General features: G+C 34.9%; 1 protein-coding gene across 1 annotated transcript in view; it reads left to right on the top strand.

The window, feature by feature from the left end:
• LOC123566643 (sorting nexin-27-like) overlaps positions 1–25,766 on the top strand; it is a 38,567-nt gene that overhangs the window by 4,748 nt on the left and 8,053 nt on the right. The window contains exons 2-13 of the mRNA XM_045360930.2: positions 8,844–8,926; positions 10,501–10,649; positions 11,278–11,470; positions 12,643–12,713; positions 14,771–14,872; positions 15,723–15,801; positions 17,467–17,627; positions 18,990–19,079; positions 20,569–20,718; positions 21,069–21,197; positions 22,302–22,361; positions 23,256–23,280. Of these exons, the coding sequence (XP_045216865.2) occupies positions 8,844–8,926; positions 10,501–10,649; positions 11,278–11,470; positions 12,643–12,713; positions 14,771–14,872; positions 15,723–15,801; positions 17,467–17,627; positions 18,990–19,079; positions 20,569–20,718; positions 21,069–21,197; positions 22,302–22,361; positions 23,256–23,273 (1,285 nt within the window). The 3' untranslated portion in view covers positions 23,274–23,280. The remainder of the gene's footprint in view (positions 1–8,843; positions 8,927–10,500; positions 10,650–11,277; positions 11,471–12,642; positions 12,714–14,770; positions 14,873–15,722; positions 15,802–17,466; positions 17,628–18,989; positions 19,080–20,568; positions 20,719–21,068; positions 21,198–22,301; positions 22,362–23,255; positions 23,281–25,766) is intronic.

The following is a 25,766-nucleotide window of genomic DNA, read 5'->3' as shown; positions in this document are numbered from 1 at the left end:
TCTTACAATATTTACGTAATATATTTCACGAGAGCTGATTGTTTTCTCTTGTAGATCTAGTATTCATTTTCGGGAAACGCTGGTGAGAAATACTTTGTCCTTTTATCCAAGATACTTCTAAATATGTTTCATTCAAAGTTTTCGATAACGTTTATAGAATAAATAAAACACATTCGCGCAGAATGTTTTATACGAAATTGGAATTGTGAACCTGCGGGAAATTTCCATTACCGAAATGCAGCCGTAGCTTTTTTTTATTTTAATAAATGGTGTTTTTGCAGGACTTATGGCAGCATTCATTCGTATATATAATATGAATAATTAATCTTTCAATAGAAAAGTACTATACATCCGCGTAAAACGTTTTTATATAAGTTTGAATTTCCATGAGAGCACGCGAAAATTTGCGCATTCGTAAATGAATTTCCGAAACCTCTCTATTAGAAACTACTTTTTTTTATTATTTTTGTAAGATGCACAACCCTATTCAATCAGATTGAACATAAATGAACAAAACTGAGAGAAGTTTATTAAAAGTTATTTCTGTATACGATTTCTGACGGAAATATTCTTCGCTTACGTGAATGACCAAAATAAGAGTAGATATCTTCTCCATTTGGGTTTATTTTGAAGAAAAAAAATGTATGTCACATGGTTTTCAGTTAAATAATAAACTTTGTCATGTATTGATATTAGCTACAAGACCGATTCAAGGCAGATTCTTTGAAAAGTTCGGAGCATTTATGTTTTTATTCTAAAATCATTTTTATTTGGTTTTAAATATTAAATAATTATTGTATAATTTGGTACAATTTGGTGCATTTTAAATTTTATTGACTCTTTTATACCGTCAGTGCAAACCCTAAAAAATAATTGAATGTTAAGACATATATGAAACTGACATGTTTAAAAATTAGGGAACTGAAATTGCACGTGCCTGTTTTAAAATTGCACATCAACATCTACAGAGAAAACACATTTTAATAAGAATATACCGTCTTGCAAATGATACACATATTACTGAAAAGACTAAACTTGGTAACATATTTTTCACTAAATTGATAAAAGTTGATAATTTTTCCTCAGAAGATATTAACACTATACCAACTTACTAAAGATACACATATTTCATTGGATGTCTGACATATAATTTTGATCATAATATATGCGACTATGCACGAGAAAATGATTTAGCTGTATTTCGTGTAATTACGCGAAACATTATTTTTACTGAAAAAGCAGTGTTTCTTTTTTTTTTCAATATATATATAAACACTTTACTGAGCAAATATTTTATTTGAAAGTCAGTATAATTTTTGGAGCACGGGAAGTTTGATTTGGTTTTCCGACTAGCTTTTTTGTAATAAAATAGCTTAGAATATCACGTTTCACGACTTGAATTACAGGAAATTTAAATCCTGAACTCCTGAAAATGAATGTTGCCTCTCGTCGGGCTTATCATCCAAAACAATGATTGTAAAAAAAAACGTTAATATAATTCATCAATAATGATAAAGATTTTCTTTTTATTTTTTCCCTAGAGTTTTGAAGTAAATGAAATTAAGAAAACAGATTTCCAAATGGGGAAATTTGTAAATATCACAGTCAATTATTCTTACGTACAGCACCTATGTAATAATACTTGACTGTGATATTTACAAATATTGAGCGATTTCAATTCAACGCCGATTTTTCTAGTTAATTATCGTTATAATACATCAAAATGATATTTTTATGTTGAAATATATTACAAATATCCATAATCTACGAAGATTTGATCATTCCTATCAAGATTTGGGTAGATTTGGGTAAGATTTGGGTAGATTTGGGTAAGATTTGGGTAGATTTGGGTATTTCGTGCCGCCGCCTCATTTAAAGAAGGAAGTGGCAAATGTCCGATAACCGGACTTGTAGACCTGGAGTCTAGAAGTCCAGTAATTAATACATTTGTACTGTTGGCAATAACCGGTAGAAGTCCCCTCTATGTACGGAACGAACAAAAATAATAAAGGGAGGTAAACGATAAAATATGTTGATTTAGAATCCTTTTCGAATAGGAAGTGTCTAGGGGTACGGATCCGTACCTCTAGACAAGCCTGTTAGGGGTACAGACCTCCGATTTTCTAGAGATTAAGGGTCATTTACATTTTAAATTTTGTTGAAAATGAAATAACAAGGAAGAATTCATCAGAATTCACCTTAAACTTGGATAGATCTAAATGGTTTACAGAAAGCAACGTTCACCCGATTTGTTATATTTTCTTTCAAAACGTAAATAACCGAGGAACGCCGAATAAATCATGAGGATTCGAACTGGCAGAAAAAAAGATATAAAGATTAAACAAAAAAATGTTAAATATCTTGGGGGGGGGGGAAAACTATTTTTAATGATAATTAACCCTTAGGGTATTTAGGCCTAAATTAAAATTAAGTTTGTTTGACCTTTACCGACCCAGTATTTTTACAGTGGGTAGGTAGGTAGGTAAATAATTTTATTATATTTTAGTTTTTTTTTTAATGTTTGTTGTCTCAGTAATAATAAAAATTAAAGTCTATTTATTAATACCTATTGCTTGTAGATAATCTTGGAAGATGCTCTGTTAAATGTATGCTTGTAATAAACCCCTAGCCCTATTCATGCACACACAATATGGGCACAGACTTAATTTGCACATAAGGCAAAGTAGTATCTTTCATGTCTATACTTTTTCTTTATATATATATCAAAAATGTTTTCACTACATCTGCGCTTAAAAGTACAAAACGATATAGTCGGGAAAATATTTGGCATCTAAACACACTACTGAATTACAGCTTATTTTCAACAAGTGTTTGATGCTTAATTCAATAGCTTTTTATGAGTTTTAGAAGGTTTTTACAACGGTTATGGCAGTATGCAAGCAAAAGTGATGATTTTTTAGCTTTAAGCTACTTGCACGTATTGGTCATGTTACTAAGAACAGAAACAAGATTGGGTTTCCCCGACATCAGACATTTATTATGCCACTGTCCTGGCAAAAGAAGTATAAGATTTTTATACCTCTTTGTTCTGGCATTACAAAATTAAAATATTAAAACTATTTAGCTTGTCATATTTCAAAACATTTACGTTCGTGTCAGATTCTTGAAATTCGGAAACTGAGATTTTCTCACTTCGAACAAATGCATTTCAAAACGATCTCTGATTAAAGACATTTTGAAATCAACAATTAAGTCAGTTCATAATATATTTTCACAGATAATCAAATTTCCCACCACTCGCCTGTCAATTGCCGTAATACTGTCACTGTTATGAAAGCAGTATTATGTACAAGCAAATTTCAGATATAACACATAGTAGACAAATAATAATCTCATGTACATTACGTTCCTTTGTAATCAATCGTATTTGTTCTTCTTAAATTTCGTTTTCACAGCAGACATTTTTCTTTCAGGGTATTTTAGTTATCACCACCACCTAGTTGCTCTCCATAATAACTGCATCGGTAGTAAAAATAATCACAGTCTAGCCCTTACCGTATTTTTTCCAAAAATGTTAGGACTAGTTATTTTCACTTTCTCAAGACTTATTTCCCGAAAAATGATTATTTTGTAAAGTGTCCCAAAAATATGGACACAATAATCATAATCCACCCAATGTTGAAAGCGTAATAAAAAGCGTAAACAATTATCGGTAATTAATCTGTTGATAAACTTAGTCCTTGTCCTTGTTTTCATCATCAATTAACACCCGCCTCAAAGAGCTAAAAGAAGTGTGTAGGTATCACGGCATCTGAAGCGGAGATCAAAGCGTTACAGTTGCCCGAGATTGTCATGGAATTACGTCATGTTTTCGCGCCATATAACACATCACTGTTTGATCGTACCGCCTCGGTTCTTTGAATTAATCAATAAAAAAGTTTCTTCTTTAATTTCTTAAAGCGAATTCAATAGCCTGTATAAACTGACAGTAAATGTGTCAAACGATAATTGTGGATATCCTACCTCTGTGAGCTATTTTGCCGGACTAACATAAATCTGTTTGCCAAAAGTCGTTTTACGCCATGTATTTAAATTGCTGACGCTTTTTCATTATTTAAGATTTTTTTATTCTGTTTTTTTTTTTTTTGTACCTTCTGGTCAAAAGTTTGAACTTTATACCCATAGAATTTATCATTTATTTACTCTTAGAAAGAAATAATTTTAAGACCGCACTGTTTGAAATTTTACAAAGAAATAAATTTAAATTTGACCGTTTTTATAGGATTTTGCCTACATTCCTGTCGATATCTTATTAAAATCGTTATAGAATTCAAACTATATTACTTCTTAAGCGGTGCTAAAAAAATATTGGTGCGATAATAACAAAAAAAATGAATGCACTACGCGCGGTTTTTTTTGTGTATGTGTAAACAAAAGTAACGTCGAGTGATGGAAATTAGATATTACGATAGCTCGCACATGCTCGTGGAATGGAAAAGTACCGGCATGACGTTTTGGTTTCTTTACGTTTAGCGGGTAAATTAGATACTAGATTTGTAAAATTATGTCCTTTCGTCAGATTGCCTTCCGGTTATAAGCGGTTTGATTGTCGTCTGCCTTCTATGGCCTTAGGCAACGTTATCGGCATAGTTGACACGTTTTCGGAATACACGAGATGATAAACAGTCTGCTTTATCGATTTCTACTAGCCGACCGCGGGTTGCTTTCTCACTTGCCATAATTATGTACGCATTTGTTAAATAAAATAATCGCCAGTTGCAAGCACCAAAATAAGTTTTTCCCTTTGATAAGAAAATAAAAATTTTTTTTTTCTCTGGAATGCAATAAAATTATTTGAGTCGGGGCAATTTTTTCGTGTCGGTCGGTAAAGGTCAAACAAACTTAATTTTATTTTAAGCCTTATGTTTTCCACACATTTGGTAGCCTTTACGAGATACAAGGCACGTTTTCACAAACAGTTTCTTTTACTTAATTTCGGTTAATTGATTATTAAACAACCAGTTCCGTGCCGATTATCATTATATCTTGTTATATAACAAAATAAATAGGTGCATTTTATTATGCCCCCACTTTTGGGGGCGGGCATATGGATTTGCCCTTGTCCATCCGTCCTTCCGAGAATGTTGTGTCGCGCCTAGCTCCGAAAGTATTTGACGTAGAGTCACAAAACTTTACAGGAATGTTGGTCAGCATGTGTAGTTGTGCACCTGGGGTTTCGCGTCTGGATTCAATCAGTCATATATGAGTTAAAGGCCCTGATTTTGTAAAAATTTGTTATTTTAGTGTTGTGTCGTGCCTAGCTCCAAAAGTATTTGACCTAGAGTCACAAAACTTTACAGGAATGTTGGTCAACATGTGTAGTTGTGCACCTTGGGTATCGCTTCCGGATTCATTCTGTCGTGTAGGAGTTATGGCCCCTGACTTAGTAAAAAATTGGTCATTTTAATGTTGTGTCGCACGTAGCTCCAAAAGTATTTGACCTAGAGTCACCAAAGTTTACAGGAATGTTGGTCAGCATGTGCAGTTGTGCACCTGGGGTTTCGCGTCCGGATTCATTCAATATTGTAGGAGTTATGGCTCCTGACCTAGGAAAAAATTTGTGTCCATTGTCATAAAGTGGGGGCATCTGTGTCCCATGGACACATTTCTAGTTATGCTTAATTTATTTTTTTTCTGCTGAATTTCAAATAGAATTCATTTAAGGGTTACAAGCACTCATTTATCTGTTATCAACAGTTTATTTCACAACAAACTTATTGGCACGGAACAGTGTATTCATTTGGAGTTCCTCGGTTATTTAGGTTTTGAAAGAGAAGGTAAACAATCGGGTGAACGGTATCTGTAAACCATTTAGATCCAAGTTTTAAGTGAACACTGGTTAAGTCTTATTTTTTATTTCATTTTCAACAAAATTTAAGATATATATAACTCTATATATCTAGAAAAAGGAGGTCCATACCCCTAGAAAACCCCTAACAGGCTTGTCTAGAGGTATGGATCCGTACCTCTAGAATCAAATTCTAGAGGTACGGATTCGTACCCCTAGACACTTCCTTTCGAATACCAGGTAATGCGTATTGTTCTGTACTGTGTTGCCAGAGTGTGTGATAATTAATTTGTTGTCATAAAAATGAAGGTAAGTTAAAGTTTCATGTTTAACATGGGTAGTCGATGAAAGTCCCCACCTTGTAGTCCAACTAATTTGACGCGATCCTAGGAAATATTGAGATAATCTTTTCATATAGGCAATATCCCCATTCGCGTCAAACACTCGAAAGACCAAAATAGTTGAAGCAATTTCTGATGAAGTTCTAATCACTGCCGATACTTAACATACTACAGGTTTAATTGCAGATTATTTCAAGAATTGGCCATAAATTCAAATAAAACTTACATGTATCAAAGGGGATTCAATTCCTCATTGATTTATGTAAAAATTATCAAATAATGTCCAAAATTACAAATTTTCTGGTGATTTAAACCAATGTATGTACTGTACACGATTAACGTTTGTACTCCCCAGTATGCATTAAAGATAAATCCAATAACTTTACATGACTGTGTACTGTGATTTATCTTCTGTTATTTTGGTCTTTCAAAGTTTTGACAATTAAATTGCCCGTCACAAATATAAAACAATCTGAACGTCAAATTATTTTGACTGGATGGAACAACTTATTTCATATTTACCTCCCCAGCATCCAGTCCAGGTAGGTACAGGGTTTCAGAAATCTGCAAATTATGGGTAACCCATTGAACACTTTACGGCATTTGGCAATATTTGCTTAGTGCTTGTAGTTGTATACTACAGTTGGACAGAATGCCTAAATCGATCATTATATCCCTTTAATTATTGCATAATAGCAATATCATAACAATTGTCAGTCAAATTATATAGACTTGCAAATCCCTCACAGTATCATGTTGCAATTGCAATTTATCTTATAAAATGATTATAAATTATTATTTCAAGCCGATAAATAGTTCTGTCTGTTTCTTTACATAGATCTGTTAAATAGTAATTGTATAATAGTACTAAAACCGAGTAAACAAAAGGTTTCAGTTTCTTTGCACCATGTTCATTTATCCAGTGTGCGACATAAACAGTAGCCTGATCGCCCATGGCTATGAAAAATCAGCTCGGGCGACAGAAAAGCCCATCAAGCTATGAAAAATTCTGAGGAATTAATTTACCAAAAACGATCATTGCAAACATGTGCATTTTGCTAAGTTTCCTCGTCGGCAGATTGTGTTTACATTTACATCGGTTTCGTGCATTTTACACTTTTGTAAAATCTACCTCAGCTGCAAGGGAGTTAACTGGGGTACCCGAGAGATGACAACAACTTTTGCGCACTGAGAATGAGCTGAGGCACAGCCAGGAAAGGCATTCAAGAGGCCAATGAAAAAGAGGTCCGTTTTTTGGGAATAGTTCTTCTTTCTGTCACCATCGCCCTATTTATCAAAAACAATAGTACTCGGCCGGAATTCAAATTCAGATAAATTTGTTTCTGCAGATTTGTAGTTTGAATCCATTTTATTCCCGGTCAAAGGTCAAGGTCAGAGTTATCTGGAACAGTTAAACTGTTTCCAGATGATAAATTGAAAACGCTTGGGCCTACGATCACAAAACTTGATAGGGAGGATGATCATGACCAGTAGATGACCCCTTTTGATATTGAGGCCAGTAGGTCAAAGGTCAAGGTCAAAGTGACCCGGAACAGTTAATCCGTTTCAGGACGATAACTTGAGAAGGCTTGGGCCTAGGATCATGAAACTTAAGAGGGAGGTTGACCATGACCAGTAGATGACCTCTATTGGATTTGAGATCAGTAGGTCAAAGGTCAAGGTCACATTGACACAGAACAGTAGAACTTTTTTTGCCAAATACCTAGAGAATGCTTTGGTTTAAGATCACATTTGATACAGAGGTCACTTATGACTGGTAAATGACCCATAATTATTGATTTTAGGTCAATACGTCAAATGTCCAGTGCACAGTGACCAAATAATTTCTATTTCTGGTGCAGGTACTGAATGCATCAAGGGGGACATTTCGTGTTCTACGAGCTCCTGTTTTCTTTAGATTTGGAAAACAACATAAGATACTTTTTAAGATACTGCTGTTCAGTATTTATGTTTGTTTTCATTCTTGTGCAGCAGTGATCATGAATATCAGTAAAATTATCCTATCTGTAGTACTGTTTCTTGATTCAGCATTCTGTCTTTATGCCATAGAATTTTTTGTTTATGGTAAAGCTTAAAGTATGAAACACTGCATTCATTTTGTCAAAATTTAAGGATTGTTTTATATTTAACAGTTTTTAGACAATTGGGGAGTTAATTTGTAAATAAAGCAAAAAAAAAAAAAGAAATAACTTGCAGTTTCAACCATGTATTCACTAAAATTTATTTGTATATCTTTAACATATTTGCATTTAAAGTTGCATCCAGGTAAATCATGATACCAGTGAAATATGTCATCAACTAATAAGTCATCTAGAACAATTGTAAGTAACATTTTGGCGGTTTTATAATGCAAAAAAACTTAAATCGAAGCTCCAAATCTGATGAAGCTGGCAACACGGGCGCTGCCATCTTTGATATAACTGACGACCAATCAGAATCGTGTATTTCAGCAGAACAATGTGAAAGATTTAAAATGAAATGGGTCTATTTTTTTAAAAATCGAAAGGCGGAAAATTATCCCCAATAAGAAGTTCAGGGTAGGGGGTAAAAAAAGAGGGTAGGTAGGGAGACCGGAAACGGTCCTATTTTTTTTTTCCTTTGCCTACACAATGTTTGGTCATCTTGTTTCAGTTCATGAGATGATAGTTATTACAAATATCTTTTTCTTGCAGGAATCAAGTGAATGTTGAAGGAGCAACACATAAACAAGTTGTTGACCTGATTAAGTCTGGTGGAGATACACTAACGTTAACAGGTATAAATATATATATATTCTTAAAAGCTACCGTAGATACCCATGTATAATGCGCACCCGTGTATAATGCGCACCCCCGATCTTAGTCCAAAATCCTGGGGAAAAAAAAAAAAAATTTGGTCAATTTTTAGGTGGATGGAAAACGAAAGTAGAGTTTACATCGACACCGGTAATAAATTTTATCTCCGCGGCGGAGAGCAGCATCGGTCTCACGGTACTATCTATTTTTGTTTTCTCGAAAATAAAACCAGTAAATTATTGTTATATTTGTTGTTTTACCTTTTTTAATTCACTATTTTGAATAAATAAATAGCAGCTGATATTTCGGAATGGTATCTTTCAAAATGACATGAGCTTCTCAATTTAAACTGATAACAAAAGGTGTGATAGTCTTTTTGTCACGATCATAAAGCCAGTAATTACCGGCAATTAACGTGTCACCTCATGTCAATTATGTTGTTCACAGTTTGATCTCGGTTAAAGATAATTCTCGATCTTTAATTAGTAACATAATTTTTGTGATTTATAAACATTTCTTTCGTCAAAATACTTCTAAATTTATATGAAATTAATTTTTTTGAAAGAAAAATAAACAATTCGATCTTTTACGGAACGTAACGTAAATCTTAGATTTTAGCGGAGACAGTAAGCGCGGGGAGTAGTTTCCCTTTACCAAAATGGCGAACATCGGTAACAAACTTGTTTTGAAGTTGGAAAATTGTCTATACCTGTGTATTGTGCGCACCCACGATTCGGGGGTGGTCCCGGGGGTCAGAAAACTGCGCATTATACATGGGTATCTACGGTAAATACTGTAAAATCATTTGATTAAAATTCAGCAAAAACAGTCATTTCATTGGGACATGAATTACAATAGTGGATTTCAAGTTTTAAGAAATGAATGGAGAATTTGCTGCTTTGTTGGGACTTAATTTATTGGAGTGACACAACCCTGAAATCAACAATATTTAGTCCCTGCAAATATAAATGTTTTATTGAAACTTGGTTGACGTCCCCTCTGAATTTCAGTCCTCATAGACTTCAGACCTATAAGGGTTACAAGCTACCTGAATGTATTTGTGTATTAGCCAGCTACACCCCACCTCCTCGGCAACCATTTTTCTGCAGAGTTCAATTAAATAGCTTACATGTAGTTTTATTAAGCATTAAATATTCTTATGATTATAAATGATGCAGCCTTCACATGATGTAAAATTGATAGTACATTTTTAAATGTCATAAACATGTACTAACAAAATTAAGGGACACTGCCTTTGAGCTGACAGTCTCTGAAGAGGGAGAAACTGGAATTTATATGTGTCTGTAGCAAGTCAAACTCAGAGTTGAATTTCTTCCAAGTGTGTACTAGTATAAACCAATTGCCTGCCAATAAACTAAATGATAAGGAAATTTATTGACTTTTGACAATTGATACTTGGATATTTAGACATACTTACTTTCTAGGTCTCAGTGGAAGGGCCTTCTTGTAGTTAAATGTCATTTAAATCTAGCAAATGTAGTATGACCAGTCTGTGAACTAGAAGTTAATAAGAAAAGTTTTTGTCTGTTTGCAGTAATATCAGTGCCAGATCAGATAGCGGACCGACTGGAACCAAGCGATGATTCCTCAGGACCGTCATACATAGATTACTCAGAGAGAAGGTCATTGCCAATCTCCATACCTGACTATCAGGCTGTGCAACAGAATGGGGAGAAATTTGTGGTAAGGATATTACAGTAATGTCCGATTACTGATGTTATAAGTTTTGAATGTGTCAGTAGTTATTTGTTATGTGAGTAAAGTGTCTCCTATATTTCATGTACATGTGTGTTCAAAATTACATTGAAGCTATTTTGCATTTTAGTAATAACCTCTTCTAGGCGATATTATGACCTTTTTGTGTCAATTCACCATAAAATCCAACTCACTCATTGGAGCTTTTTAAAGGATCACGGTAACATAAATACTGAGGAATTGAAATACACTACAGTTAGAATTTAGCTAAAGTTTCTTTTTGCATTTTTTTTCGCAAGTAGTTTTTTTTTTCATTGTCCCAAAACTTCCGCTGGCAAAAAAATGCAAGTTCATAAATTGCAACTTACAATACAATAGGTTTCACAGGTATGCTATCTTAGATTTGAACCCTGTAAACTTAATTGTCAGATTAGCTAAATCCCAGAGAAAATTTAGCAAAAGACATAGGGGATCATTTTCATGGTGGTCCCTACTATCCCTAGCATAAGAAATTAGCAAGGAAATAGTTGAAACATCATTTTATCAAGTGCTACCTTTTACATGATTCCTTGATGGTCATGTGATCATATTAAACTAAACTATTCTTTTCTTGTAGGTCTATAATATCTATATGGCTGGGCGCCATTTGTGTTCAAGACGTTACAGTGAATTTGACACTCTTCATTCGAGATTAAAAAGAGAGTTTCCAGACTTCTCTTTTCCAAAGATGCCGGGTAAAAAGTTGTTCACATTAACAGAGCAGCAGCTGGATGCACGGAGAAGAGGTCTTGAGCAATACCTAGAAAAAGGTAAATGTGATACTGTAAAACACATCAAATTTGTGCAAATTTTATTTTGCCACTTTGTTTATATTTGACATTTAATTTATCGGTAGAGTGCCCGCTTCGCATGTGAGATCGTGGGTTTGATCCCTGGCCACGTCATACCAAAGATGTAAAATAATGGTACTAGTACCTTCCTTGCTTGGCGCTCAGCATTAAGAGGATAGTGCTAGGACTAGTCAGCCCATAGTCAGTATAAGTGACTGGGTGGGGCATCATGTCATGTGTCTATGGTGCGATATTACAGCGAGGCAGCACTATAAAGTTGAGCATTGAGCTCACTGCTACAAGTAGATGTTTTTATGACTGAAAAATTGTTGAAACCCGAACACATACACACACACATATTTCCTTTGTTTTGGATAATGAACCAGAAAAGCATTAGGATATTGTTACCACATTTAATCTGATACAAAATTTTCAAATGATTTTTTCGCAAAAAAGGAATGTGCACAGCACTTGGAAAAATGATCATTTTATATCATTGTTTTCCATAATCTTACTGTTAGACTGGGAGCATTATGTTTGATCTGAACTAGCTCTATAGAGAACACTGAGAACTGCAAATCAAGAAATTACATGTATTAGTTTCATCTGCCTAGTTAATTTTGTTCTCTTTGATGGTCTCTCTGCTCTGTTAGCTCAGAATGTAGGGACTTTAAAATTCTGAGGTTGCAAGTTAAAACCATAGCCCATAGGTGAAGAACATTTTATTCCAGACATATAGAAGTGGCTGAAATTGTTGATTCTTCACCACTGTTTCATGTGAGGAAGTTGTCACTTGTTTGCAGAGAACAAAATCAGTACAGTTAAGACATAGTTTTATACTGGTGCTAAGCCCAATTGAAACAAGCAAACTGCTATGATCAAGTTTTAAGTTCCATGATAATTAAATTTTGTTGTTTTGTCCAGAAAAAAAAGAAGAGTATTTCGTAGGAATATGCATTTATGGATTTCAACTTTTGAAGATAAAATTGATGAGGATTTTGTGTGTTCTTGGATTTCACAGTGTCATAAAAATAGGATTTTGAAACAAAGTAAACCTCATACTGTTGATGATCTTAGTTATATGTCTGAAATTTGTTAATTATGTCTGAATTTTGTTAGTTATGTTTATTTAATGGGTGTGTAATTTTCAGCATGTGCTGTCCGGGTGATAGGAGAATGTGATATTATGCAGGAATTTTTAGCTGCAAATGAATCTGAGCAGGTGAGAGTCATTTATTTTTCATCTCATCATCATAAATGTAGGTCACAGCTTGTCTGTAAACATCACTTAAATTTGCTTTTTTAGCTCACCTGTCACATAGTGACAAGGTGAGTTTTTGTGATCGCCCTTCGTCGGTCATCCGTCGTCCATTAGCGTTGTCCGTCCACAATTTCTTTTGAACATGATAGAGACCACATATTGCAGTCGATTTTTAGCTTACCGTCGTGTAATGACAAGGTGAGCTTTTGTGATCGTCCATCGTCCGTACATCCACAATTTCTTGTGAACACGATAGAGACTACATTTTGCAATTGATCTTAATCAAACTCACTCTCAACTTGTATTGGCATAATATCTTGGTTCCTTTCGAAAACTGGCCAGATCCCATTATAGGTCCCCGAGTTATGGCCCCTTAAAGGGCCAAAATTTGCTATTTTGTCTTGTGAACATGATCAAGACCACATTTTTCAATCCATTTTGATCAAGCTTGCACACAAATTTAGCATAATATCTTGGTTCCTTTTGAAAACTGGCCAGATCCCATCATGGGTGGCAGAGTTATGGCCCCTTAAAGGGCCAAAATTTGCTGTTTTTAGCTTTTGCAGCCATATAGAGACTTCATTTCTGGTTTGATTTGATACAGACTTGCAAAATGTTTTCGACAACAATAGATCTTGGATTCCATGATGAATCCGTCAGATCCAATCACAGGTTCGGGAGTTACGGCCCTTTATTGACCCCTGAAACAGTCAAAGTTTGTTAATTTTTACCTTGTGAACACATAGAATGACATTTTACATTCAATTTTAACCACACTTACACACAACTTAGTCACAATAAGATCTCTGTTCCTTTGGAAAACCAGCCAGATTCCATCACAGGTTGTAGAGTTATTGCTAAAATTTTCTATTTTGGCTCTTTCAGCCTATATGAGTTTTCATTTATTCTTTGATTTGATACAGACTTGCACAGAATGTTTATCTTGATGATCTCTAGGCCAGGTTAGAAACTGGGTCATGTGGGGTCATAACTAGGTCACCAGGTCAAATCAAAGGAAAAGCTTGTTAACACCCTAGAGGCCACATTTATGACCCTATCTTTATGAAACTTAGTCAGAATGTTTATCTTGATGATTCCTAAGCAACATTCAAAACTGGGTCATATGGTGTCAAAAACTAGGTCACCCGATCAAATCAAAGGAAAGGCTTGTTAACACTTTCGAGGCCACATTTATGACCCTAACTTCATGAAACTTGGTCAGAATGTTTATCTTGATGATTCCTAAGCCAAGTCTGAAACTTGATCATGTTGGATCAAAAAATAGGACACCCAATCAGATCAAAGGAAAAGCTTGTTGACACCCTAAAGGCCAATTTTGTAACCCTATCTCCATGAAACTTGGTCGGAATATTTATCTTGATGATTCCTAGGCCAAGGTCAAAACTTGGTCATGTGTGGTCAAAAATAGGTCACCCACTCAAATCAAAGGAAAAGCATGTTAACACACTAGAGTGTGATCCTATCTTCCTGAAACTTGGTCAGAATGTTTATTTTGATGATTCCTAGGCCAAATTTAAATCTGGGTCATGTGGGGTCAAAAATTACCGGTAAGTCACCTGATCAAATCAAAGGAAAAACTTGTTAACACACTAGAGGCCATATTTGTGATCCTATCTTCATGAAACTTGGTAAGAATGTTTATCTTGATGATTCCTAGGCCAAGTTTGAAACTGGGTCATGTGGGGTCAAAAACTAGGCCACCCCTCAAATCAAATGAAAATCTTATTGACATTTATGACCCTATCTTCATGAAACTTTGTCAGAATGTTAATCTTGGTGATTCCAAGGCCAAGTTTAACAGGTTAACTATATAGGGTCATCATGGCCTGCTTGTATGTCAGGGCATATCTGCTGTTTCATTATAAACACTGAATTTTAGAACCAGGTACGTGCTATTAAGTGATAGAATCTGCTCATAATTTAATAATTTTACGTAATTCCTTTTCAGTAATCATGTTTGTTTGAAAATGTTGATGGAATTTTCTTTTTTGTTGCAGGACTCAGCCAATAATGAAGTTGAATTGAAGGTTTTATTACCGGACAGAACTATTTGTGTAGTAACCATTCATAGGAATGACACTACAGATACTGTATATAATGTAAGTAGTGTTACCAGGTTCTCCATCTTATGCACCAGTGAAAGTTGCCATTTACACAGGAAAGATACTTTTTGTGAGAAACCAGTAAATACTGGTTGTCGCGTATAAATTGAATACAGCTGATAATTGTTCGCTCGAACTCGTCAGGACCAGTAAATTTTGTTTGAATTATTGGTAATTCAATGGTTGCTTTGTCCGCCCAAGGTCCAGAATGTTGATTTTACTGACTGCTTATTGATTGATTCGTTGTTACGTGACGTTGTCAGGGTAAGGATTCGCATTGTGTACTGTTCGATACGATGTTGGATTATCGAAAAACAGATAAAGATATGAAAATGTGTTGATGCAATTTTAAAAGTTGACGGTTTTAGCTAACTAAAGGCAAAGTTTGAATGGAAAAATAAATGACAGTATTTTTTTCCTGGCTATACAAAGAAAGTAGTTGTAAATATAGTCTATGAGGGGTAAAAAACGTTTGTGTACTACTAATTGTATTAGTATGGGTTTTTGATGATTATGGCTCTAGGACACTAAAATAAGTCATTAAACTCAGTCCACTCATGTGCCGAACCCCTTTGGTTCAAGCCGTCTAACACTGGACAGTTGTGAAAAGAATGTTTATTGACAAAATTATTTCATTATAATTTTACTTAAATCGAACACATGAAATTACTGTTATCCTAATCAGGCTGTTGTTGATAAAGTTAACCTCTCTACTGGAATGATACATGTCGTATTTCAGGCTGTTGTTGATAAAGTTAACCTCTCTACTGGAATGATACATGTCGTATTTCAGGCTGTTGTTGATAAAGTTAACCTCTCTACTAAAATGATACCTGTTGTTTTTCAGGCTGTTGTTGATAAAGTTAACCTCTCTACTGGTGCTGCAGAGTGCTTCTATTTATTTGAAACTGTTGAATATAATTTTGGTAAGTTTTGTGTGCTTTGTGTAATATGTGTTCTGTTAGTTATGACAAATTTTTTGTGGCTCCAGTCGAATTATCTATTTTTAGGGAACATAATTACGTGCTTGCATTTAAAGATCACTTCTGTGGAAATTAGATTTTAAACTAGAACATTCCCAGGGAAAAGAATGATTTTTGAGTCGGCTAAAGGCTGAAAGCCTTTTGACGAGTCCTTGCTATCCAACGATTCTCTAAATGGACCAAATAACACAGTGAAGGGATGTAGTTCCATTAGATTTCTCAAACTTCAAACAGTTCACTGCATGAATGAAGTTAAGTTGTGTCAATTCCCTTTGCTATGACCAATATACGATGTAATCTGTCATATTTATGACTTGTAATTGTGCAATACTCGAATGTAACTCATTAAGCATAAATGTGCATTTTAAGAATTGCGCAGGCTTTCAAAGCTTGGGTAACATCCAGCGAAAGACAAAAAATAGTTCCACAGGGCTCCAGATAAGATGCGTATTAGCGTAAATTACGTATAGAAATAATGCAAATACGCATGTCTAATAATTTCTAAGCATATAAAAACATATATAAAATTACAGAAACGCACACAATGCTTTTTTAAAAACAAAATCTGAATCGTCTGGATGCGTTAGGTAACATAGCCGATCAGCCTTAATTCTCCCACATTGAACGTAAACACGCATCGTATGATTTCTATAAACTTTGCGTGGGTTGAATTTTGCAGTCAGTAAATGGATAAATTATCGGAAGAAGAAGCTCTTACTGGTTTGTTTAGTTACTACTGATATTAAAAATGATTTTAATTCATATTTTTCGAGAAATAAACAAATCGGCGAAACATTAAATTGTATTTTCTTGTAGTTTTTGAAATCGAAAGTAGATCGTCTATGTTTGGCTGCTTTCACGAAACGAAACAACTTTTTTATGAAAAGACTTAAATAAGAGGTAATTTAACTGTAAACTTCAATGTCAGATACTGCCAATTGCTGCTAAATGTCTTCGTATCATCACAATTTGTAAAATATATTGTTCAAACTGGAGAAAAGTGTAATCGTATCCAGATATAATATTTTGGGTAAATATCGAGCTGTGTTATGAAATTTTAAGAAAAAAACTAAAAACAAACTGAAACTGGTAGACTATACTGTCAGTACATCAATCATTAGCCGACTCAGGCCATTCAGGCCTTTGATATTATAATGCTATAGATCAGGTTTTATTCCCGATTTTTTATTTTGCTCGTATTTGCAATGCCAGTGACAAAGTTAATGTATTCATGTTGTAATAATCAGCATTGTGTCCTAAAACACAGACATGCATGTTTCGCAGATTCTTAAGGTACCGGTAGTTCTGCATGTTTGGATAAAAAAAATTTGTACAGTGTAGAATTTGATTAATCCCCTGATTTTTCAAAACTTCAGTATTAAAAAAAAAATAAGGTTGTGTGCTTGACTTTTTACGAGACTGCTTTGATTTTTTTTTAATTTACTAGAAGGATGCCATTTTTTCATAAAGTAATTTTCATTTCGGAAATGATTACACAGATTGCACCACTCAGCCACGGTGAGCTCTGTTTCACTGTATACATTCTTGGGTGAAGCTGTTCCATCTAGAATCGTTACTTTGTTGAAAATTTTATTATATTTTTTTCAGAACGTAAATTACAGCGGAATGAATTCCCTCACAATATATACATACAGAATTACAGTACTGCTACAGCCACATGTATCACCTTGAAGAAATGGATCTTCTCAATAACCAGAGAAAACTTCCTAAACTCTGACCCTATTGCTGTAAATTTCCTCTGTGGTCAGGTAAGATATCATATCTGTTTGATTCTGACAGTATTGCTGTAAATTTCCTCTATGGTCAGGTAATATATCATATCTGTTTGATTCTGACAGTATTGCTGTAAATTTCCTCTATGGTCAGGTAAGATATCATATCTGTTTGATTCTGACAGTATTGCTGTGAATTTCCTCTATGGTCAGGTAATATATCATATCTGTTTGATTCTGACAGTATTGCTGTAAATTTCCTCTATGGTATTGCTGTAAATTTCCTAATATATCATATCTGTTTGATTCTGACAGAATTGTTGTAAATTTCCTCTATGGTCAGGTAAGATATCATATCTGTTTGATTCTGACAGTATTGCTGTAAATTTCCTCTATGGTCGGGTAATATATCATATCTGTTTGATTCTGACAGTATTGCTGTAAATTTCCTCTATGGTCGGGTAATATATCATATCTGTTTGATTCTGACAGTATTGCTGTAAATTTCCTCTATGGTCAGGTAAGATATCATATCTGTTTGATTCTGACAGTATTGCTGTAAATTTCCTCTATGGTCAGGTAATATATCATATCTGTTTGATTCTGACAGTATTGCTGTAAATTTCCTCTATGGTCAGGTAAGATATCATATCTGTTTGATTCTGACAGTATTGCTGTAAATTTCCTCTATGGTCAGGTAATATATCATTCTGTTTGATTCTGACAGTATTGCTGTAAATTTCCTCTATGGTCAGGTAAGATATCATATCTGTTTGATTCTGACAGTATTACTGTAAATTTCCTCTGATGCCAGGTAAGTAACTCTGATCCTTCTGCTGTAAATTTCCTGTACAGCCAGGTAAGATATGACATCCGTGTAGCTCAGGCCCTATTGTTGTTACTTTCTTTTTGGGCCAGGTACAATATGATGGTAACTCGGAACCTTTTGCTGTAAATTTTCTCTGTGGTTAAGTAGGATATGATTGTAAGTTAAGATATGGCGGTAACTTTAACCCTATTGCTGTAAATTTCTTAGATGTGGAAAGGATAGATATGATGTCTGTTTAACTCTGACCCTATTGCTGTAAATTTCTTAGATGTGGAAAGGTTAGATATGATGTGTGTGTAAAGTATATCCCCATTGCTTACAGAGATTTAAGGGTGTCACTTAAGACACGGGATTTCAGCCATTTAATAAGTTAATTTTATTATATATCTAAATAAAACTTTCCAGTTATTGCACACACTTCTATTTATTGTCATGAGTTACAGGTTTCTGCCTTCCTGTTAGTGTTTATGATGAGGTGTATAATAATACGGTTTATAAAAAAACTCCTCTGAATGGCATAAGAAAATTTACATCCAATCCTTTGTACTTTTATTGAACTACAATTTCAGGCTGTTGAGGAGGTGAACAGAGGCCATATCAAAACTGAAGATAAATTGTATGAACTGAAATCACTACATGATGCAAGTAAAAAGATAGAGGTAAGTTTAAATATTGGCTTTTGTCAAAATGAATGTAGGATATCAGGGCTTGACAAATTCTCAAGGGGTCCTGCAGGACGAACTATCTAGAATTTTCATGCATACTGCTACAGATGCACTCGTCCTGCAATTCACTTGAGGAAAAAAGTTTTGTAGACAGCGTCTATTTTAAAAGTCAGTTCAAAACTGTTCAAACCAAAATCTTGTTCTGGCCCAGTGTTCACAAAACATTTCAGTCTCAGCTGAGTTTGATAATGAAACTTTATTAAAATTTTGTTATTTTTATCTAAATAGCATGTTTAAAACTAAATTTGAAGTTAATAACTATTTCCGAGTGACTATTCAGTATTGATGGTCAGTCCAGTTGGAATTTAACCTTGCAGTTTTAGTAAAGTTGATATCAAAGTTTCAAGCTCAAACTCAGCTGAGACCGAAAAATGTTTTGTGAGCACAGGGCCTGGACAATTGAGCTTCTAGGTAATGTGATCATAATGTGGTATGTAATGGAACTGGGCAAATTTTAGAGTTGAAAAGAGTAAGTTAACTTTCGTTTAGCATCATTCTGCATGGCTGTGTTTGTTTTATTATATTTTTGGTAAAAAAAAAACACACTAGGGTGAATATAATTGCAAGTTCCACCAGCCCAGAGCTGATTTCTACTCAAGTTCACACCTGGATATACATTTCATATTTTATTTTGTGTAAAGAAAAATTCTTCCTGCCTAACTGTTTCTGATTTGCTTACTGTGTCATACATTTGATTTCTCGGGTCAAAGTCATGATATTTCCTTCAGGTCCTCCTGTCAAGCAATCGAGCATTATTTATAAATAATGTATTATGTGTATTTTGTTTTATAGTGTTTCAAAGTGTTTGTACGATATATAAGTTATAAAGAACATAAAATGTTTGGATTCTGTTTGTAAAATTTAACTTTCATGTGCTTAAGTTTTGGTGATAAAAACGCTCCAATTTTGAGACCACAAGTCTTTCAAAGTCATCACCATTAAGTGCTGCCATAGAGACTGAAAAAAACGCACAAAGAAATTGATTTATCTACTAATTATCATGTACTTTAAAACTTAACACAATGTTAGAAAAAAATAACAGACCTCCAGTTTTGGTAGGCAACTTCGCTAACAATGGTCCCCTGACCCACAACCAGTAGATACTCAGAGGACAAGTAAATCTCAAAAGCTGACTTGTCCCTTGGACCATCAGTAATACAGAATAAACTGTTTTCACTGAAAACATTTGAGTATTATTGTAAATACTAAAGTAAGAAAACATGACTGTTTAAGTGCTGAAATTTTCTGTTTTTCTCATTAAAATTTTGTTGATATAGATGAATTGTGGGGATCAGTTGAATTCGCCAGGACCTTTTGTGGTCCTTTGGGTCATCAGGAAAATGTGGTTAGTGTATTCTGAACTTACCACATGTATGATAACATGCAAACATTTGCCTCACCTTGAAGAAAATGTTTGTTTCAGTATGTGAAAACGGCGAGATACCTGGAAGGTTACTGCGAAGTACAGTTCCCACATTGTCCTTGTGACTCGAGAAAGGAAGGACATGTTATAGCAATTGTAGGTAGATCAAGCTTCAAGCTGCAGGCGTGTAAAACTGATGGAACTCCTGAGGTATGATTGTCAATTTTTACTGGCATTTAAAACTCAACAAAACCACACCTCTTCTCCCATTAAATCCACAACCCTCAACCGAAAGTAAAAAAAAAAAAAAAACAGTCTAAAGTCATGTTTTTCGAATTATTGGCAGCTATAATTTCCTGTCATTTTCACTTATGAGATGACAAACATTTCCCTTGATTTGCATATATTATAAAATGGTTTAGTGTTGAGTCATATTGTAAGTAAATAGAGATTGAAAAGATGTATGTGATAAGACCTGATGTTTCAAAACCAAAAACAAACATGTACTTCTGTGCATTATATTGTGTTGTTAAGCACTTACCTTTGTTGTCATGTTACAGTCTCAAGTGATAGAGTTCCAGTGGAAGGATATACAGGGTTATGATGTGGAGGAAGAGGGTATGGCATTTACACTGGAATATAACCGACCAGGCAAGAAACCTCGAATTGTACAAATTCTTACACAATATGTAAGTACTTTTTGCAGTGTTTAGGGGTGTTTTTGCTGATTTTTCATGTGTTAATGGCTTATAATCACAGATGAAAACTAATCTTTTTTCCTAAATTTTAGACAAAATTCCCAGTTTTAGTATAAAACAATTTTGGTAAAAAACTTGTCTGTATAAATTGAAGCAAAGTCAGTAAAGTAGATCATCTAAGATTTAAACCATTGTAAAGAAGTGGGTGTGTCCTGTTGTTATTGATATGCAATAGATAACAGGAAATTTTTTGCAAATCTGATCAAAATGCTTCTTAAATTCTCAAAGGGTCATCTTCCCAAATTAATGGAAAAAATCCTAGCCATGGACTTACTTTCGTGTCTATTAAATTAAGTTTCTCATTAAGGTAGTGGACCAGTAATAACAAACAGTCAAATAACTTATTCTCCAAGTGTATTTTCATCATTCTCACGGTTCCGTAGAAAACCATGTAGATGTTTTAGGAGCTATATACGTCCAAACAATTCCATATTGCTCCACTGGAATACATAATAACACACATTACTGGTCCACTACTTTAATTGGTTTAACATAACATTTATATGGCTTGATTAAAAATTAAGCATATTAAAAAGTGTCTATGCAAAATAAGAATTGGAAAAGCCGTCTGATAATTTGAATATAAAAATTAAAATACCATAGTGTTTTTTAAGGTATTTGGGGTATGCGTATAACAGTATATTTCCTACCTGACACATATCGTGAAAATTAAGTTACATATTGTTATGTTAAGGGACCCATAATAACTGTTAGCGATTTCTGTGCAGGTTTGTATTCTCATCTGTTATTTCAGCTTTCTTTGGACGTCAGTATAGCTCATACAGCCAACAGTTTCCATAACAACATAAAAATGTCAAAATCACATATTGAGAAAACGTAATTGAACAGAAAATGCCAATCATTGGTCCGTTGCCTTAAATTAAATTCTAAGCACTAATGGACGATTTAATACATGTGTAAGGTCAAGGACAATGTCAGTATCCCAGAAAGGGAGATACTTCTAATTTATATATTTTAATTGTAATTAATTTTGTGATTTACTGCATATGTGAGTATACTGATTTTTATTTTCAGTTTGTTTACATGAAAGAATGTTTTGACAAAATCTTTGAAGAAATTGAGTGGGAAAAAGAGGTATGAGTAATGAAATAATTAATTTTCTGTATTTCAGATCCTATAATTAATGGGAAAAGCAGTTCTGTTTTAGTGTTCATTCTGTCTCCTTAGTCTATTTGATTCATTTGAGGAAGTGAAAGAATTTTGAAAATCTACTTAAAAACTGAGAGTCATACCATCAGAATGGCAACAACGTGTTCCCATAGTAACAAAAAACAAATTGGCAGATTTAATTAATTTGCATATATTTATTTGAACTGTATTTCCTTCATTTTGACAAATAATAGGTGGGCTCAATTTATACAACACGTAATCAGTAGACCGAAATGCATTACGATGTTTTGATCAGGCAATTCGGCATGTCCCACAGGTATACCAAATCGATGTACATGTAACTAGCCGGACTGAAATGAGTACAGATCAGGCAAAATTGGTGTAACACAATTGAGCCCACCTATTTTCTCTACTTTTTCCAACTAGAAGGAAATGAATTATCGTTCTTTTCATCTGATACTTGAAAAAAACCCATAAATTAAGGAATTTTAAAATATAATTAATATAATATGAAAACAGTTTGTAAATGAAAGCATTAACACTTAAGATGGCTGCCTCCATGATTAGCCATTTCCTTAAATTTGAAACAGCCATACCTCTGCCAGTTGTGATTCAATTTTGAAAATTAAAAGCATTATGGATAACTTTCATGCAAAATCAGCGTATGTTAGGGCATTCCTTCTGTCGTCATAGTTATGTTAGTAAAGAAATTTTCGGATCATTCCTGAGAATCTTGTTGTACATTTAATGTCAAGATATTACTTGTTAGTATTTGAAATAATTTATTAAAAAGGATGAAAAATTAGGTAGAATTTCTTTTGTTTTAAACTGATATACTGAAATAAATATATTTTTCAGGAGGGCATGGATGTTTGAGAATAATGTAAGTACTTACTAAGTCTTGTCTGTGTATTGTCTTCATACTTGAATTTCATGTTATGAAAAGTCCAGATTACTGTTAAATCTTTAATATTCATGGGAAGATAATTTCCCTGTATTTCGTGGTTACACTAAGAATTATAATTCATATTTATTGTATCTTTAACATTTTAAAATCCACAGGTTTATTTTACAGTAAAGTAGTAATTTCGCCAGATGGTAATTTGACTTGGGCCTAGGATCATGAAAGTTGGTTGGAAGGTTGGTCATGACCAGCAGATGACCACTATTGATTTTGAGGTCAGTAGGCCAAAGGTCAAGTTACAGTTACTGTTCCGAACAGTTTCCGGGCGATAACTTGTGAACACTGGCCTAGGATCACAAAACTTGATAGAGAAGTTGATCATGACCAGCAGATGACCCGTTTTGATTTTGAGGCCAGTAGGTCAAAGGTCAAGGTCACAGTGACCCAGAACAGTTAAACCATTTCCGGATGATAACTTGAAAACGCTTTGGCCTAAGATCATGAAAATTGTAAGGAAGGTCGTTTATGACCAGCAGATGTCCCCTATTGATTTTGAGGTCAGTAGATTAAAGGTTAAGGTCACAGTGACCCAGAATAGTTATGTCTCCCCCAGGAGACATATTGTTTTTGCCCTGTCCGTCCGTACGTACGTCACACTTCATTTCCGAGCAATAACTGGAGAACCATTTGACCTAGAACCTTCAAACTTTATAGGGTTGTAGGGCTGCTGGAGTAGACGACCCCTATTGTTTTTGGGGTCACTCTGTCAAAGGTCAAGGTCACAGGGGCCTGAACATTGAAAACCATTTCCGATCAATAACTAGAGAACCACTTGACCCAGAATGTTGAAACTTCATAGGATGATTGGTCATGAAGAGTAGATGACCCCTATTGATTTTGGGGTCACTCCGTCAAAGGTCAAGGTCACAGGGGCCTGAACATTGAAAACCATTTCCGATCAATAACTAGAGAACCACTTGACCCAGAATGTTGAAACTTCATAGGATTATTGGTCATGAAGAGTAGATGACCCCTATTGATTTTGGGGTCGCTCCGTCAAAGGTCAAGGTCACAGGGGCCTGAACATTGAAAACCATTTCCGATCAATAACTAGAGAACCACTTGACCCAGAATGTTGAAACTTCATAGGATGATTGATCATAAAGAGTAGATGACCCCTATTGATTTTGGGGTCACTCCATCAAAGGTCAAGGTCACAGGGGCCTGAACATGGAAAACCATTTCCGATCAATAAGTGGAGAACCACTTCACCCAGAATGTTGAAACTTCATAGGATGATTGTACTTGCAAAGTAGATGACCCCTATCGATTTTGGAGTCACTCCATTAAAGGTCAAGGTCACAGGGGCCTGCACATTGAAAACCATTTCCGGTCAGTAGCTTGAGAACCACTTCACCCAGAATTATGTCTCCCCCAGGAGACATATTGTTTTTGCCCTGTCCGTCCGTACATACGTCACACTTCATTTCCGAGCAATAACTGGAGAACCATTTGACCTAGAACCTTCAAACTTTATAGGGTTGTAGGGCTGCTGGAGTAGACGACCCCTATTGTTTTTGGGGTCACTCTGTCAAAGGTCAAGGTCACAGGGGCCTGAACATTGAAAACCATTTCCGATCAATAACTAGAGAACCACTTGACCCAGAATGTTGAAACTTCATAGGATGATTGGTCATGAAGAGTAGATGACCCCTATTGATTTTGGGGTCACTCCGTCAAAGGTCAAGGTCACAGGGGCCTGAACATTGAAAACCATTTCCGATCAATAACTAGAGAACCACTTGACCCAGAATGTTGAAACTTCATAGGATTATTGGTCATGAAGAGTAGATGACCCCTATTGATTTTGGGGTCGCTCCGTCAAAGGTCAAGGTCACAGGGGCCTGAACATGGAAAACCATTTCCGATCAATAACTGGAGAACCACTTCACACAGAATGTTGAAACTTCATAGGATGATTGTACTTGCAAAGTAGATGACCCCTATCGATTTTGGGGTCACTCCATTAAAGGTCAAGGTCACAGGGGCCTGCACATTGAAAACCATTTCCGGTCAGTAGCTTGAGAACCACTTCACCCAGAATGTTGAAACTTAATAGGATGATTGATCATGCAGAGTAGATGACCCCTAACAATTTTGTGAAAGGTCAAGGCCACAGGGGCCTGAACATTGAAAACCATTTCCAATCAATAACTTGAGAACCTCCCGACCCAGAATGTTGAAACTTCATAGGATGATTGTTCATACAGAGTAAATGACCCCTATTGTTTTTGGGGTCACTCCGTTAAAGGTCAAGGTCACAGGGGCCTGAACATTGATAACCGGTTCTGATCAATAACTCGAGAACCACTTGACCCAGAATGTTGAAACTTCATAGGATGATTGAACATGCAGAGTAGATGACCCCTATTGATTTTGGAGTCAGTCAATTAAAGGTCAAGGTC

Source organism: Mercenaria mercenaria, chromosome 8, assembly GCF_021730395.1.
Source record: "Mercenaria mercenaria strain notata chromosome 8, MADL_Memer_1, whole genome shotgun sequence".
Classification (NCBI taxonomy): Eukaryota; Metazoa; Mollusca; class Bivalvia; order Venerida; family Veneridae; genus Mercenaria; species Mercenaria mercenaria.
Note: the sequence above shows the minus strand (reverse complement) of the source record. Positions and strands in the feature narration are given on the sequence as shown.